The sequence below is a fragment of the Sebastes umbrosus genome, chromosome 14 (genome assembly GCF_015220745.1).
Source record: "Sebastes umbrosus isolate fSebUmb1 chromosome 14, fSebUmb1.pri, whole genome shotgun sequence".
Classification (NCBI taxonomy): Eukaryota; Metazoa; Chordata; class Actinopteri; order Perciformes; family Sebastidae; genus Sebastes; species Sebastes umbrosus.
The window spans coordinates 7264864-7280727 of record NC_051282.1 but is presented as its reverse complement, the minus strand read 5'-3'; the positions used below and the strand labels follow the sequence as shown (position 1 = coordinate 7280727).

The 15864-nt window shown below is 40.9% G+C and overlaps 1 protein-coding gene and 1 long non-coding RNA gene across 3 annotated transcripts; both read right to left on the bottom strand.

Moving 5' to 3' along the window:
- Window positions 1–1362: 1362 nt before the first annotated feature.
- Window positions 1363–5193, bottom strand: LOC119501039. Its single transcript, XR_005209743.1, has 4 exons — window positions 4964–5193; window positions 4187–4275; window positions 1818–1849; window positions 1363–1701 (listed from the first exon to the last, which is right to left on the bottom strand). It is a non-coding gene; the product is annotated as an uncharacterized LOC119501039 (long non-coding RNA).
- A 2149-nt stretch (window positions 5194–7342) lies between these two features.
- LOC119501038 (cytoglobin-1-like) lies at window positions 7343–15232 on the bottom strand. Of its 2 annotated transcripts, XM_037791115.1 has the most exons (4): window positions 15081–15232; window positions 14842–14990; window positions 10167–10398; window positions 7343–8147 (listed from the first exon to the last, which is right to left on the bottom strand). In XM_037791115.1, exons 2-4 carry the CDS (start codon window positions 14988–14990, stop codon window positions 7986–7988), a joined length of 543 nt encoding a protein of 180 aa, XP_037647043.1. In that variant the 5' UTR covers window positions 15081–15232; the 3' UTR covers window positions 7343–7985. The 2 variants fall into 2 exon arrangements, with proteins under 2 accessions (XP_037647043.1, XP_037647042.1); XM_037791114.1 differs by having other exon boundaries at window positions 14842–15210.
- Between the last annotated feature and the right edge of the window lie 632 nt (window positions 15233–15864).

Here is a 15864-nt window from a genome sequence, read left to right as displayed (position 1 = left end):
CCTAGTTTGACCGTTTGATCGGAGTTCGCAAGTGATTGACAGCTGCTCAGAGACGGCAGGCTCCAGATCAGCTCTGATTGGTTGTTTTCCTCCGGTCTGTGAAATCTTGCAGATGCCATAAACAGCACCAGAGGACACAGAGGTTTGATTTTTTTTCAGATTACCCGTCCCATGCACTACTGTCAGGATATAGTGACTGTTTTATAAAAATAACTTTTTTAAATCATATTTGCTCCATTTCTACCCACTGCAGCTTTAAGGAAAACGTTTCAGAAAAGGTGTTGGTTGTGGGCTGCGTTTAAATTATGAAGTTGTTTTGGACTTTTCTTTGACATCTTTACCTGTTTGCTTTTTTGGTGAAATCTACCACCAAACGGTTTGACCACCAGGTGGCGTCAGAGCTTAGAAAATTAGTCAAAGCAAATCAGGTACAACAAAACTAAAGAGCTGAATAATTTATATCTTCTGAAGCCTATGTTTAATTCAGTGAGGTCTAGGCCTGATGTTACACTCTCAATTAGCACAGTGATAACCAGTAGGCTACGCACATTGCTCAAAGTTTATAACACTAATCCTCATGAGACCTTTTGCAGGTGTCCAGAGTTGGGATTAGACATGCACGCCAACATAACATGATTAACCTTTCATCATTCTGTCAAAAGACTTTGTTCCATGAACAAATCAGTTTCAAATCAAGCAGACGATATCTGTTTAAAATGTATGGCCCATGCCTGCAGGAATATTATTGATGATTTGTATGTAAATGTGCTGATGGAGTTGTTTCATCCTCCATCTATCTATCAATATTTAGGGCATTTTTTCCAGAGTGCACTGAAAGTCTTAAAGCAGGATATTCATCCTTTCACTCGATCAAGGCAGAAATAGCTGAATAATATAACTTTTTTAATGTTTTTACTGATCATAATTTATTGTGAAGCAACAGTGCAGGCAGAATTGATGCATACTTTGAAGGACAACACCATTTACTGAAATATCACCCTACGTTTCATATGCAATTTGAAAGATTAATTTTACTTTTTGGAGGCAAAAAGACATTGCTAACTGTATGCAACCAAATGGGAATTGTCAAGAAACAAAACTGACCAGTTTAAACGGCGGAAGCCTGCATTGAAGAGGAAAATAAATGCTGTACTGATGTTATTATAAGAAAAATGAACACCTTTCTAATAAATCATCAGCAAATCAAACACAGGTATTTTCAGTGAATGTGAGAGACAATCTTTATTGATATTCAGAAGCACACAAACGCATTTCATTGTTTTATTTAATCAGTGAGAACAAAATAAACCTTTTAAAGGATTCACAGAATGGACACAGCCTAAATTAAATTAGGTCACACACAAACAACACAACATTACAGTTTTAAAAACAGAAAAATCAACAAAATGATTACTGCTTGTTTTTATGCAGAGGCACACAACGTGTTTTATCCATTTATACCCTGATCAAACAACCAACTTTGAAGTGACAATATTGTAAATTCAGTTTTCATGACGAATACGAAGCATTTGTCAGGCTTCAGTTTCCAAGCTGGAATTCACACATCTGCAGGACACACAGGGGAAGCCAGGATCAAAACAGGCCTCATTGTTTTTTTAGTCCCAGTCTTAGAGTCTTAGCGTGAGCTGTCAAGTGCACACAAATCAGAACCTGATCAACGAGAGAGAGCAGTTGAGGTCACTGAGAAAAGAAGACAAAACAAGTCAGGGTTTGTAGCTTCCAACGTTGTGACGTAAATACACTCTTTCTATTTGTTTTCCGGTCTATTCTAGGTAAAATATAGGAACTCGACTCACCTGATGTTGACCCGACTTAACTCTGGTCATGCCTGCAGGGAAGGGAGAGCACAGGGAAAGTAAAAACCGACATGCAAAGTCATGAATGATGTAGGGAAATAATCATTCATAAAAGAATAAATCACCCTGACTCAGCTGAATACACTTGCCACCGTAAAAAATGACTCAGATAGCAAATGAGAGATAACACATCAAAGTCCTGTGACCTGCAGGAAACCCCCATACAGTGAACAATTGTCAGTTAATTTATTACTTTAAGATCTTTCAGTTGCATTAAGTGGCGGTGTGGTTGTGGGGAAGTAATGCACTTATAATAATAACTCATCCAAACAGATGATGGATAGCTGTTCTGCCTCTGAATCATTTAGTATTAGCAGTGTAGCAGCGAATACTTAAAAGCTTAATGTGGGGCAGGCATCTTAGCTCTTTATGCATCTGTGCCTCTGTAACATGCTCCACTGCTCCACTTTCTACCCCCCCGTCTGGAGCCCCTTCTGTAAACCTCCCCCAACACACACACACACACACACAGACACACAGCCGTGCACTTCTATCTTTGTGCATTTGCATAATGCATTTCCTAGCCCCTTACCCTAACCTTAACCATCACAACTAAATGCCTGCTGACCCCAACCCTAACCCTAACCCTATCCTAAACCTAATTCTAACCTGGACCTTAAAACCAAGTTTGAACCCTCAAACAGACCTTTGACGGTCTGTCCGAAGGTGAGGACCGGCCAAAATGTCCTCGCACACACACACACACGCGCACACGCACACACACACACACACACACACACACACACACACACACACACACTATTTAAAAACTGGTTTAGCATTATCCCAGATGCTAAAATACTGCCAAAAATACAAACACTGCTAGCCTCAAATATGTTTTGTTCAAGGTGGAGTGCAAAGTTTAAATTCTTAAAGGGGTTCGCCACTGATTTTACACATCAATATCAGTTTCATCAGGAGGATCACTCGCTGAAAACATCTGTATGATCTGAGTCTGAGATAACAACACTGATGGCGTCATCAGGGCGTAGGAATTACTTAAATTTTGGACACCTCACAATTTAAATCCAAAGCCAATGTTCAGTGCTCATGCAAGAAGTAGCGTGCTACAGCTTCATAACATAAACCAGTAACACTTTATTTTACAGATCCACCATTTCCTATTAATACCAGAGGAAAAGAACTTGATAAATTGGTAGTAAATAGTCACAAAGTTCTGAAATTTGCTGTTTGAGTTGAATTTGTTTTCTTGAGTTAAAAAGCAATCAATTTCCAGAGGAGTTTCTTTAAAGAAAGTGCTCCATTCAAAACCAAATCGATAAAAACAGATTATTAATTTCAACTTTATTCTTCATCTAACTTAAATTGTGCATGCTCAGCTTGACCATCTTTGCACTGATTAAATATCCTATAGGTTTCTAGCAATTAATTGGAGTTAACTGAAAGTTGAACACTGTGTCAGTTCTTTTTAAGAAATGATGGGAAACTATTGGACCCTCTTAAACAAAAAGCATCACTAAAAAGCCTCTTTTACAAACTGTGAGTTTGGTTGTTTTCCAGACAGGGAACTCTAATGAAACATGCAGAGGTGGGACCAAGTCATTGTTTTGTAAGTCCCAGGTAAGTCTCAAGTCTTAACATTCAAGTCCAGAGTCAAGTCTCAAGTCCTGAACTTTTAATTTTGTGTCCTAAATAAGTAATAATGCTCTTCATCAAATGTAATGCCATTTGTGTCTCCGTCTATAATATTTGACGCGCACATTTTTGCATACTGCAATTTGTTTTTTGTTCACCACCGCATAGTTTCTGTACGTGAAAAAATATATTTTGTTGTAATTTTTTCCAACTGCCATTCAGTAATGTTATCTTCATGCTTGTCTCCTGCAACTTGAATGGATGCTGTTGGGTCAAACAAAGTGCATCAGAGGAATTAGGTGCTGACTTGCTGGGAATGAATACCGTTAATGTTAGTTAATTCAGGAAATGAAGGGAAATTAATTGATTCACTTTTTAAATAACGTACTTTTTAATCATTGGGCTTGGGGGAAGGTATCAAGTATTTTCAAATCAAAAGGCTCAAGTCCAAGAGAAGTCCTGAGTCATCGAATTTGTGACTCGAGTCCAAGTCATGTCACCTCTGGAAACATGCTATCCAGTTACATCAATGGAATTGTGAGTGCCACAGTTTTGGAACCAACACGAGGCACTTAAAGTCAGGATATATTGGCCTTTTTGCTGCTTGGAAGTGCAATACTAAAATCACGTGAGTACCCCTTTAAGGCGCCTGTGGCTGTATCGTACATTTCCTCAGTCTGTTTTCATTGACTTGATTGTTAGTGTGTCCTCACCCTGTGATGCTCACTGTTGTCATTTTTGGGTTTCTGCTGCTCCATTGCTCTTCATGTATGGCACGTCTCTCTCAATGGCCTCTTGCTGCCTGTTATACAGAACAGAGTATACTCAATATCAAATGCTCCGTATTCAAAATCACAATGCTTTCTTGAACACACATCTGGAAACAGTTTGGTAAAGGAGCTCATGAGAAAAGGGAGGTTTTGCTGTTTATTAGCTCATCATAATTGTGTAAGATGTAGCTGTTGCCATGCTCCGTGGTCCTGCTGGAGCCTCCTGGTATTTATTTGCCATTGCTGTGTGAGTGGCTGAGCAGGGCCAGAGGGCCGACGAGAAGATTGCACTTTGAGTCAATTAGCAGCCATGAGCTCGAGAGCTCTGATGCTTTCCCCTCCATTCATCGCTCCATTAAAAGAAAACTGGAATACACTGTTGTTATGTATCGAGCCACTTAATCTGCACACTGTTGCTCAAGGCGAGCCCTAAAATAATCACTGGAGTGATTTCAAATCAATGATGCAGATAACTCTCCCTCACTCCCCCACACATGAAACATACATGCACTTTCTCTGTGTTCATATTTGTTGTATGGGTGGAAGCATTTTATGTGTATTTAGTTAATGCTTTTCTCACAAACCTCAAGCTGTTGAATTTGAATTTTTTTTGTCAAGCACTGGAAAGCATAGCCTGCATCTAAAGTAGTCTCTTATTTCTGCTTCATAATTGAAAACACAGACAGATTTTCGAAAGACCTGCTAAAAGTCAGTACTCACGGTTTGATTTTGCTTTTCTTGAATCTCTGGTGCAGGAGGAGAGCGATGGCGGTGAGGACCGTAAGGGTGGTACACATGGTTCTACCCCTCCAAGGGTCTCGGGCCTTGGGACCGAGTGGTGATTCAGAGCACCGGGGCTTCTCCTCCCATCAAAAGGTTTGAATGGTAAAAGGCAAGAGAGTTTGTCGTGTAACAATCTGACTATTCCCGTCTTTCCTCTTGGCCCTCACTCATGATTGGGGAGATTAGCTCAAGGGATTAGCTCGGATCAAGGCAGGACTAAGAGGTAAACAGAGCATGCTGTGTGTTTCTATTCTGAAAACAACCCACCGCGTCACCCTGTCGTCAGCACAATCAACCTCAATATTGTCTTTTTATTTGTTAAGAAAGGGCAGCATTTTGTAAGAGGGCCTGTTGAAATTGGCTTTGAGTGGCACTTCACAACATGAGTTTACAGTGAGGATTAAAGGGGACCTATTATGCTTTTGTGCTTTTTCCCTTTCCTTTAGTGTGTTATATAGTTTTTGTGCATGTAAAAGTTCTGCAAAGTTACTGTAATGGCAATTTTCATATCTGCAGTTTAACACTGTACCTTTAGATAATCTCAGGGCCTCACATGTTCAACTTCGTCACCATAGAACAGTGACCTGACATTTTAGGTCTCTGTAACTGCAAACAACAGATTGCTGAAATACTTGTTATGTCTTGTGATGCTCTGTTGTCTGCTGTGTGCTGACGCATTGATACACTTTCTATCCTTCTCTTCCTTTCTTCTTTGCACTTATCTTCATGTTATGCTTTAAATGTAGAAATACTGACTACTCTTTGTATTCGGGGCTCACTTGCCACAGTCCACAACAGGTGGCTGTGCTCGTGAGTCCATCTGCAGTCCATCTGCAGATGTTTTAGTTATTAATGTATGCCTTTTTATTAAATTCACTGAAAGACAAGTTGTTACGTTGGTTTGTGTTTTGTTTTAACAGAAACTGCCACCACATTACAAAGCCCAAAGTCCACGCCAAAGGGAGTTTAGCCTGGTTTATGGTCGCCGTAGTGAAGCTGGCGCGAGGTGCGTGCGCCAGAAAATTATGTCATCACGGCTTTCACGTGTTGCGCGAAGGCTCTGCAAGTTGTCGCGGCGCTTGGTCATGCACCTCTGAATTTTTGTAACTGCGAACCCACTGTGCACGCTGCGCCTGGAGACGATCCCAGCTGACATTGGGCAAAGGCGGGGTACACCCTGGACAGTTTGTCAGACTATCACAGGGCTGACACATAGAGACAGACAACCATTCACACTCACAATCACCCCTACGGGCGAGATCGTTTTGTAAAAGATAAAAAAAGGTCCCATGAAAAGAGTGGTGACCCGAGGGAAAGCACAAAGGGACGGAAAAGAAATTTGACTTTGAGGTAAGCGACAGTAATTATTACAGTACACAAATGCAAAGTTTGGCGGTACGTACGTCGGTGATCAGTCTTTACTACTGTTGCCAGGCAGCCTACTTTCCTTTCCCGGTAACATCCGTTGACTTCTTGCTTATCAACAGAATATTTTGTTAGTACGCCTCCTGGCGTTTTGGAGCATATTGCAACAAACAATGCGTTGAGCATAAACGCCTCTGTACATGCTCATGCATCTACGGAGGCTCACACCACAGTGTCTCGCGTGAGTTTAAACAAAGTTTAACTCTCCCCCACAGAAACACTGCTCCTGAACTGCCTGAAAGTCCTTGATTTAATTCCCGACTATCCTTGCGTAACGTGGTGATATCACCAAGTAACACTTTTGCACAATACCTGCAACCACAAAGCTAGTTAGAGCGGCGCTGGAGCGAAGTCCGAAGAGCTTGGTTCGGTTGACCAATCACAACAGTGGGCCAGCTGAAGCTGACCAATCAGAGCAGACTGGGCTTTTTGGGGATGGGGGCAGAGCGTTTCAGTCAGAGGTTGAAAAGAGGTGCTGCAGCATATCCGGTATGAGAAAAATAAAACATTTTTTTCAACATTAAAACATGTAAAACATATTCTAGTCGAAATCCAAATTACAATTATGCACCTTAAAATTAGCATAATAGTTCCTCTTTAACTGATACCAATCAAATTACCGTATATCTGGATAAAACTAATTCACCGTTGGCCAAGTTCCTACAATAATGAAGAGGGAGAGAGAGTGTTGTGGGATAAACAGGGGTATAAATAGGCTCTTCCAGCAGCTTATACTTAGCACTACTGACTCAAGCAGAGAATAAGGGAGCAGTAGGCCAAGCGAGAGAAAGCAAAGGTCTAATTATGTCAACACGTTTGTGAGTAGAAATGCAGGGGAATCAGATTAGAGCAGATATAAGTTGAAAAGGATTCGACATTGTGGCAGCAAGGTCAAAGGGTTTTGTTTGTATTTTTATTTGAAAATTGTGTTAAATACAGATACAAAGGTGAGTCATAATGAAAAAAAATTACAATCATCACAATTCACTGCTATAAATGTAAAAATGTCTTCTTAATATCTGATAAAGTGAGCACAAGTGGACACGGGCTGATAAGAGGAAACATCACATGATATTTAGAAGTATTTACATATCAGTTTGTTTTAGATATACACATTCGGTAGAAGGCACATCCAAGTCAAATGTGACCTCTTGTCCACTGTTACGGTTGCATTTTCATTCTCTTCTTCTTTGCTCTCTCCTTAAAATAGTTTGGTCCTTTACAAGAGTATAAAAAAACAAGGAGATTTTTTTACTTTCTCTCTCTCACACACACCCCCCCCCCACACCCACACACACACACACACACACACAGTCAGCCATGAAAAGGGCACAGTACCTGTTCTTATTTAGAGCGTATATGTCCCATCAGCCCACGACTATCTTAGATTACATTAAACTGTATTCCCCAGTTTTGTCCCCAGATACATTGCTTCCCGTCAAAGGTCAGTAACTCATCCCTCTCTTATGAGGCCGTGGCCCAAACAGTAGAAGTCTCTGGGAGTTCATGGTCCAAAAAACCCAGACTAAAAGCTTCACTCGGTTGAGGTTGGCTTAGTCCAGCCCACTTCCTCATAGACGGCTATGAGGCTGCAGCAGATTGTAGCCAAGAGTTTGGTCCATGCCGCCGCCACCTCGGATGTCACGACCTCTGAAAACTCTTCTCCCAGGACCTCCAGTATCACACCACTCAGGATCTGGCCAAGACACAACAAAACACAGTAGGCTACTTGAGACACATTGAGGTTCCATTAAAGGAATAGTTTGACATTTTTGGAAATATGCTGCAGAGAGTTAGATGACTCATGTCTGTACAATAATTATGAAGTTACAGCCAGCAGAGGGAAACTGTTAGCCTGTCTCTGTCGAAACATAACAACAAATCTGCCTACCAACAACTCTAAAGCTCACTAATTAACACGTAATATCTCATTGGTCAACCTGGTCTCACAGGAAGGCGTATAAATAGCACGACATTACAAGTACATTCTGCGTGTCATGAGAATGCACTTTTGGTGTGTTATTTGTACGCCACGCAACAAAACTACGGTAACATCCGCAGTTAGGTTTAGGCAATAAAACCAGTTAGGTTTAGAAAAAACGTAATGGTTAGGCTTGAAATAAGTATGTAAATTAAGTTAAATATGTACGGAAACAACATAAAATAAGTGCAGAAAACACGTCACAAATGTCACTAAAAATCATATGACAAATGTCACTAACGGAACTTACAAAACCGGTCTCGAACACCGGTCTCGAACACCGGTCTCCTGGTTTGAAAGTCCTGTTTGTTGGACTCATCCACCGCACACCATAATCGGTCTTTCTCACTTTTTATTCTACATTATGTAATGGCAATTTTCATATCTGCAGTTTAACACTGTACCTTTAGATAATCTCAGGGCCTCACATGTTCAACTTCGTCACCATAGGACAGTGACCTGACATTTTAGTTATCTGTAACTGCAAACAACAGATTGCTGAAATACTTGTTATGTCTTGTGATGCTCTGTTGTCTGCTGTGTGCTGACGCACTGATACACTTTCTATCCTTCTCTTCCTTTCTTCTTTGCACTTATCTTCATGTTATGCTTTAACCCTCCTATTATCTTTGGGGTCAATTTGACCCCATTCAATGTTTAACGTCTCTAAATAAATGATTGACATCATTTTTTTTGCTTCATATTTAATGACTTTTCCTAATTTAATGGGAACAACTGGGTAAACATAAAATTAAAATGATGATATGTTTTCAATGTCCTGTACACATGCTGTACGCATCGGTGTTCTTTGGGGTCAATTTGACCCCAGGCTGTTTTAGCTGTATAAAACATATCAGAAATATCAACATTTTACACACATTTGTTTTGGATGATATTGAGGTCACTATAACATGCAACTTTATAATCTTCAAAAAGCTTTAGGGCCCTAACCTAACATAACTATAACTGTAGTAGTGCAAGAACCACTGATAGTTCACACGACATGGGGGAGGGGAATCATCAATCGAGAACTTTGATATTTCCCCACGTTTTGGGAGCGGCAAAATATGGTTCCCGTGAAGATATTGATTTTATTTAAAGGGCTATTTAGGTAGTCAACAAACAAACATAAAGTACCTGACACATAAACTTGGGTAACAATTTTAATTATAATCATTTTCTGGAGGTATAAATTGCTGGGGTCAAATTGACCCCAAGTATAAAAGATGTTAGTAAATTTGAAGGTAACAGGAGGGTTAAATGTATAAATACTGACTACTCTTTGTATTCGGGGCTCACTTGCCACAGTCCACAACAGGTGGCTGTGCTCGTGAGTCCATCTGCAGTCCATCTGCAGATGTTTTAGTTATTAATGTATCCCTTTTTATTAAATTCACTGAAAGACAAGTTGTTACGTTGGTTTGTGTCTTGTTTTAACAGAAACTGCCACCACAGTTACTAGCGCTGAGCGAAGTATATTTACGCAGATGTGTTTACATTGCTGTCAGTACTGACTACTAGCATACAAATGACAAGCCAAAAGCAAGAAAGGCGTTCTTATTGCACACTAAATGCCTTTCGCATTATCGCGTCATTCATATGCATTTTTGTGCAAACAGGCTGCATTGCTTGGCAGTTTTGAGAGTCATTATGTTTAGTGACATAGCCAGTTTGTTTTCTGATGTGTTTCCCTCTTTCTCTCTCACCTCAAATCCAAATTCTTTTTGCATTTACCTTAAAGTACACAGGCTCCACTTTGTGTCGCAGTGCGTGGGCCTTGCCCAGCACCTTCAGCACTGATGCCACCTTGTCTGAGTTGTCAAGACTCTCCACCAGTGTATTGAGGGCAGTCATGACTCTGCGAGCATGCTTCCTAAGCTGGGCGCTCCTCTCCAGCTCCTCCGACTCCTCGATGTGCTTGAACTGGCTGAAGTACTGCTTGGACGATGGGAAGTTCACAAACAGCCTGCGAAGGAAGGAGAGCCAGAGTAAATGAGAGATATGAGTGTGAGCAGCTGCTGTGAAGCTCCGCTAATCTCATCGCCCTTCAGCCTGAACCAGCTCCATCCTGCAAACCCACGTTCATTTTTTTCCCAGCTGGCAAGATACCATGAGTAAATATCAGCACTGACATGAGAGCGCTGCATATTTTCCCTTTAAATATTTGCTTTAAACTATTATTTAGGAGGTACTTGCGTGGTATGTATTCCACATATTTGAAAAAGTGAAATAAAAACATCCAGCTGCGGGGAAACCATGACGCTGAATACAAATGCCTGGAAGACATAAAAGTCATTAACCACAATAGCTGTTAAATTCATGAATGTATAGCTGTCTAAACATGTACATCACTTTGATTGTCTATTCTTCTGCATACTACACGGCTCGTAAAGTCATCATTAAGTAGCAAGAGCAAGCATGTTAACTACTCTGCTGATATGCCGATCTCTTAGATTTACATTCATCATTACTTTTAAGTGCATAGGGCAAACATAAAGTGACATTTGTTCCTTTAATTACTCCTATAAATCATTTAAAAGTTCAAATTGTAGAAATAAATCTTGCAGCATCAGATAAAATGTGCAGATGTTCATCCTTAGGGTGGATCTAACTGATAGTATCTGGGAGGAATTCTGTTTCGAAATTGTTTCAGTTTTCGCTTTTTCAATGTAATCTCAGTGTTTGTATGTTGGTAGAAGGTGGTTGAATCCTTTAGCAAAATAAAGCATATTCTGTATTATCAGTGGTGTAGTGGAGGGTATACGCAGGTATAGGGGGTATACCCACCCCTTTTTATGCCGGTTTACAGTACACCCATAGCCCAGTCGCTCAGCAGTTTTTAAAATAGTAACGAAATTTAAAAATTAAATTTTTTTTTCGTGATGGTCAGCACGAAATTAATTCGTATGTAATACACGTAATTTTGAACCAGGAAGTATAAAGAGCGAAAGCAAACGAAGCAACAAAGTCAAAGTTGATTTATTTGTCGTAACGTATCGTATCGCAACTTCCGTACTTAATTTACGGCACTTCCGATGATATTTTATCCCAAACCACGATCTTTTCCTAAACCTAACAAAGTAGTTTTATGTTGAAAAGACTGGAGCGGAAATTGGCACATGCGTCATGTGTTGCTGGACATTTGTAGGAATAAACACAAAAAATAAGATAAAAGTTCGTGACTATTTCACAAACTGCTGTGAAACTGTGTTGACACCCACCTTTCAGCCAAAAAGCCATTGGAATTTCAGGAAGTTTCAGTTTCAGTTGTTTTGCAATCTGCATTCAATTATCCCCACCCCACCCCCCGAGTTGAAAACTCATGGCATAAAGCATATCTTGTACTAGGAATTTGACCTCTGGATCCACATGTAGCCCCCCTTGTTAACCCAGTGGTTCCCATACTGGGGGTCGAGACCCTTAAGGGGGGCCCAAGTTACAATATGGGGGGCGTGGTGAGGCTAAATATTAGTGATGTATAGTTATGTACTGGCCTCAGCGGGGGGCTTGAAAATATTTTTTCTCTGCAAAAGGGGGGCCCTGCAGAAAAGGCTTAGGAACCACTGTGTTAACCTGTTAGGTGTCTGACTGGTTCTGTACTGTGGTTCCTGTCATGCCTCCCTGCATGATTTCACAATTTCTACCCAAGGGTGAAATGTAATTAGAGACGACGAGATGGAGATGACTACTCAGGCTACCTGAAGCTGCCTTCCTGTATGGTTGAGAATTATTATCACTGCAAAGACAGCTGACATTTCATATTTCATTTGGCATAATGTTTATTTTTGTTCAAGTCTACATTTTGACATTTCTTCGCACATCCTGCCCTTTCTGAGAACAAGTAGTCAGTTGAAAGACATTATCGTTGGTTTATATCCGTGTTTGACCCTCAGAGGTATCACAGAGAATTAGAAAAGAGGAGCCTAAAAACTCCCCCCTCCCACAGTCTGGGAAGAGGGCCAATGCATCTGGTTGCTGACCTGATGTCCCATCTCCCACCGTCTCTGCACCAACCAACACAAAAAGGAACCATGCATTTCTCTGTTAGCTTTGAAGCATATGGCTGGATATTTGTCTCACATGTGAATTTAAATGTTTGAGGAGGGAAGAAACAGAATCCCTCAGTTCTGTGTGGAGGGCCTTGGCAAAGTATTCCTAGTTTCACAGCAAACTAATGAGGAACCGCGGTGTTTAATCTTTCTCCCTTGTAATTGCATGACCTGTGGTTGCATATAAATAGCCTCATTAGTGTTTTATAATGGTCATTGGACTTTTAATCCTTTCTTATCTATTCCTCAAGAATAACTGAGGAGCTGAATCCAGAGAAAGTTTCTAATTTCAGAGACATAATTTGGATCTTTTACCCTAAAGACATTTCGTTTAAAGGATTCAAGTTGACGCTGAGATTCAGGAGAGTGACAGTGATCCACTCTTACTGCTAAATGGGAAATTTACCACGGTCATGCTTATCGATCAAATCTTCATTCCTCAAATTCCTGCAGGTCGTAGGGTGTTTGTGAAGGAATGTGGCGGTAGAAAATGAGGGGCTTAAATTAATGTAGTTTCAAAATGTTTATCATAGAGAGAAGAGGAGCGGGATGCTGATTTGAGTGCTACAGCTACATCCTTATCACTTTCACCTCCTGCAATCATAAAGGATAACAAAGGCACGGCGTGTCACTGCATGTGGCAGTGAAGCTCGTCACACGTGAAAGACCGCCAATGCTCTCACGCCAACATTTTCCAATTCCCGGCAGATTGCTGCTTTTTTGGAGCAGTTTCAGTGTAAACATTAACGAGTGATAACAGGAACAGGATTGCACCATGAAGTGTTCACTGATGACTGATGAAACATATTTAGCAACACCTATAGTGATAGATGTTGTGATGAAAACTCTCTCCTCCCTTGTTTGCAGATAAAACAAGGCTGTTTTGAAGGTCGGACTGCCTAGTGATGGAGCCATGCTGCTGCAGGTTGCCCGGCCCTCTTTACAGGCATTCAAAACATGACCCGCACTGAGGGAGGGAGCCCTTTGAGTGCCAAAGATGTCTGACTGATGGATTACAATGTTTATCCTTTGCCTCTACTAGATAAACAGGATTAAGAAAAAGGAGGAGAGGTGAGAATATCACATGGAAAAAATATGATTGAGTTCCTTTGGACTGACTGGAAACTTGTAAAGTCAATGAGATGAGCACAACTGCATTCTGAGGGAGGATAATCCCACGGTCGGGACTGAAGTTGATTTAGATAGATATCTTTGCAGTTTTCTGTGGCAGAAAAGCATCACCTTGCGTCTCTAGCAGGTGCATTTATATCAGTGAGGGGGAAAAAGACAAAATGCAAATTTGACCTTCTCAGTGGTGAACTAATTAAAGTCGAAGGAATGAGAAGAAAATTGATGAAAATAGGAATTAGATGTACTTTAAAGTAAACTTGGAAATTTTATCGTTGACATCACCTTTATGAGAATGTTATATTTTTGCTTTATTGAATCTGTTTTAACCATATATACTGTATAGATGGACGACGCGTCTCTACTTCCTTTCACTGTACAGAAGTGAAGCCCAAATATCCCAGATACGGGAGCTGCCATCGTGAGATTTTGCCGTCATTTGGAGCCAGAGTCTGCGCAGTAGTGATCGGACAGTGGAGGCGCGGTATCGAGGTCACCCACCAGAACCAATCGCGAGCCGAGCACGGCCGTAGCTTGTCAGGGAGAGAGACTCACAGCTGTAAATCACGACGTCTCAACCCCCTTTTTATAGCATTAAATAACTAATTAAAACCAAACTTATCAGAAAAATTAACACTTGAACATAATTCAGCATGATAAGAACTACGTGAATTAACAGAAAACCATCTTTGGGAAAAATGTATTTGACATGTACTTTGACTTTTTAGTTTGGCCCATGTCCCATCCGCTAACATGAGGGGGACGGGATTTATGACCTATACTGCAGCCAGCCACCAGGGGGCAGTCGAGATGTTTTGGCTTCACTTTTGGGGAGCTGTCATGTCGTCCATCTTTATATACAGTCTATGGTTTTAACCTTCTCTTTTATCTGTTGGTTTGGGTCACTTACCTTGAAAAACAGGACCAAGATGTAGGACCAATAAGAATTCATTGGTCCCTGTTGAATAACTGTTATGTAAATTCTGTGAATTTGTATGTGCTGATTAGTTTGTTGACTGTATTACTGGCTGTCCAACAAATTGCCCTCAGGGATGATAAATATTACCTTCTATGACATGCACCTGCTGATTAGTCTTCTAATTATACTCAGCATTTATTATAACCTTTGCCACCATTATTATTTTCCTGTCAGAATAATATAAATATCTTCCTAACTCTGTTAAAGATTTCAAACATAAAACAGTAAAAAAACTAAGAAAAAAGAAAAATACCTGACTAGGATGGCCACCCCGACGTCGTCACAGTTCTGGTAGACTTTTGCCCAGGAGTCCTGGATCATCAGCCTCTCTTTGTCAGTCAGCGGGCCCGGTCGCTCCAGGTGGTCCCCCTCTCCCTCTCCCTCTCCCTGCATCCTCTCCATCTGGGAACACAGTTGTGCAGCAGAGCTGAGCATGTGCAGAAGGCAGGGTTGATGAGAGTAACCACCCCTCCCTCAAAATTAACACTCTACCTTTTTTCTTCTTTATATCTCTTTCTTGGTGACAGAGGAGGAAAATCTGGTACCCTTCCCCCCTTTTTTTCTCCCAGAGAGAATCTTTGCTCTCCACCTCTGAATCTCAGCTGAGCGAGAGTGTGAGTGAAGAACAGGCTGAAAAAATACAAGAAACACACGCAGCGGACGAGGAGGAGCTTCTGTACTCTCTCTTCTTCACTCTCACTCTCTCTCTCTCTCCCTTTTTCCCTCTACCCACCTCACCTTTGTAGGTGGTGTTTGATGAAAACATGATGAGATAGGAGACAAATCCTTAATAAGAGAGTCAGATATGTAATACATGACATTATGAAATAAGATAAAAGGAGCACACCGTGACCTCTTACCTCCGTCGTCATCATTCCAGACTATCCAGGAGATTAACCTGTGATATTGAATTTCTCGCAAAGCCCTGCCGACGTAAATGTAGAAACAGATAATTAAACAGTGTGACGTCCATCAGAAATAGGGCATGCGTCTATTCATTTTAATTTGTTCTGTGCTTCTGACAAGATACAGATTATACGAGCGTGTTTTCAGTCCATTTTTCATTACTTTACCCCTTTTTCATTTTGTGCACACACACACACACCCTCGAGAGAGAGAGCCACACAGCTCTCACTGCACTTTTTCAATACATTTTCCAGCTTTGTTGTGGCAGGGGTTATCAGTGGGAATTCATATCTCGCTTGTCACGGCTGAAAACTTGAGAATGTTCAAATTTCACGCTGCATGGGCCGGGGCGAACGGGGGCCAATTAGCC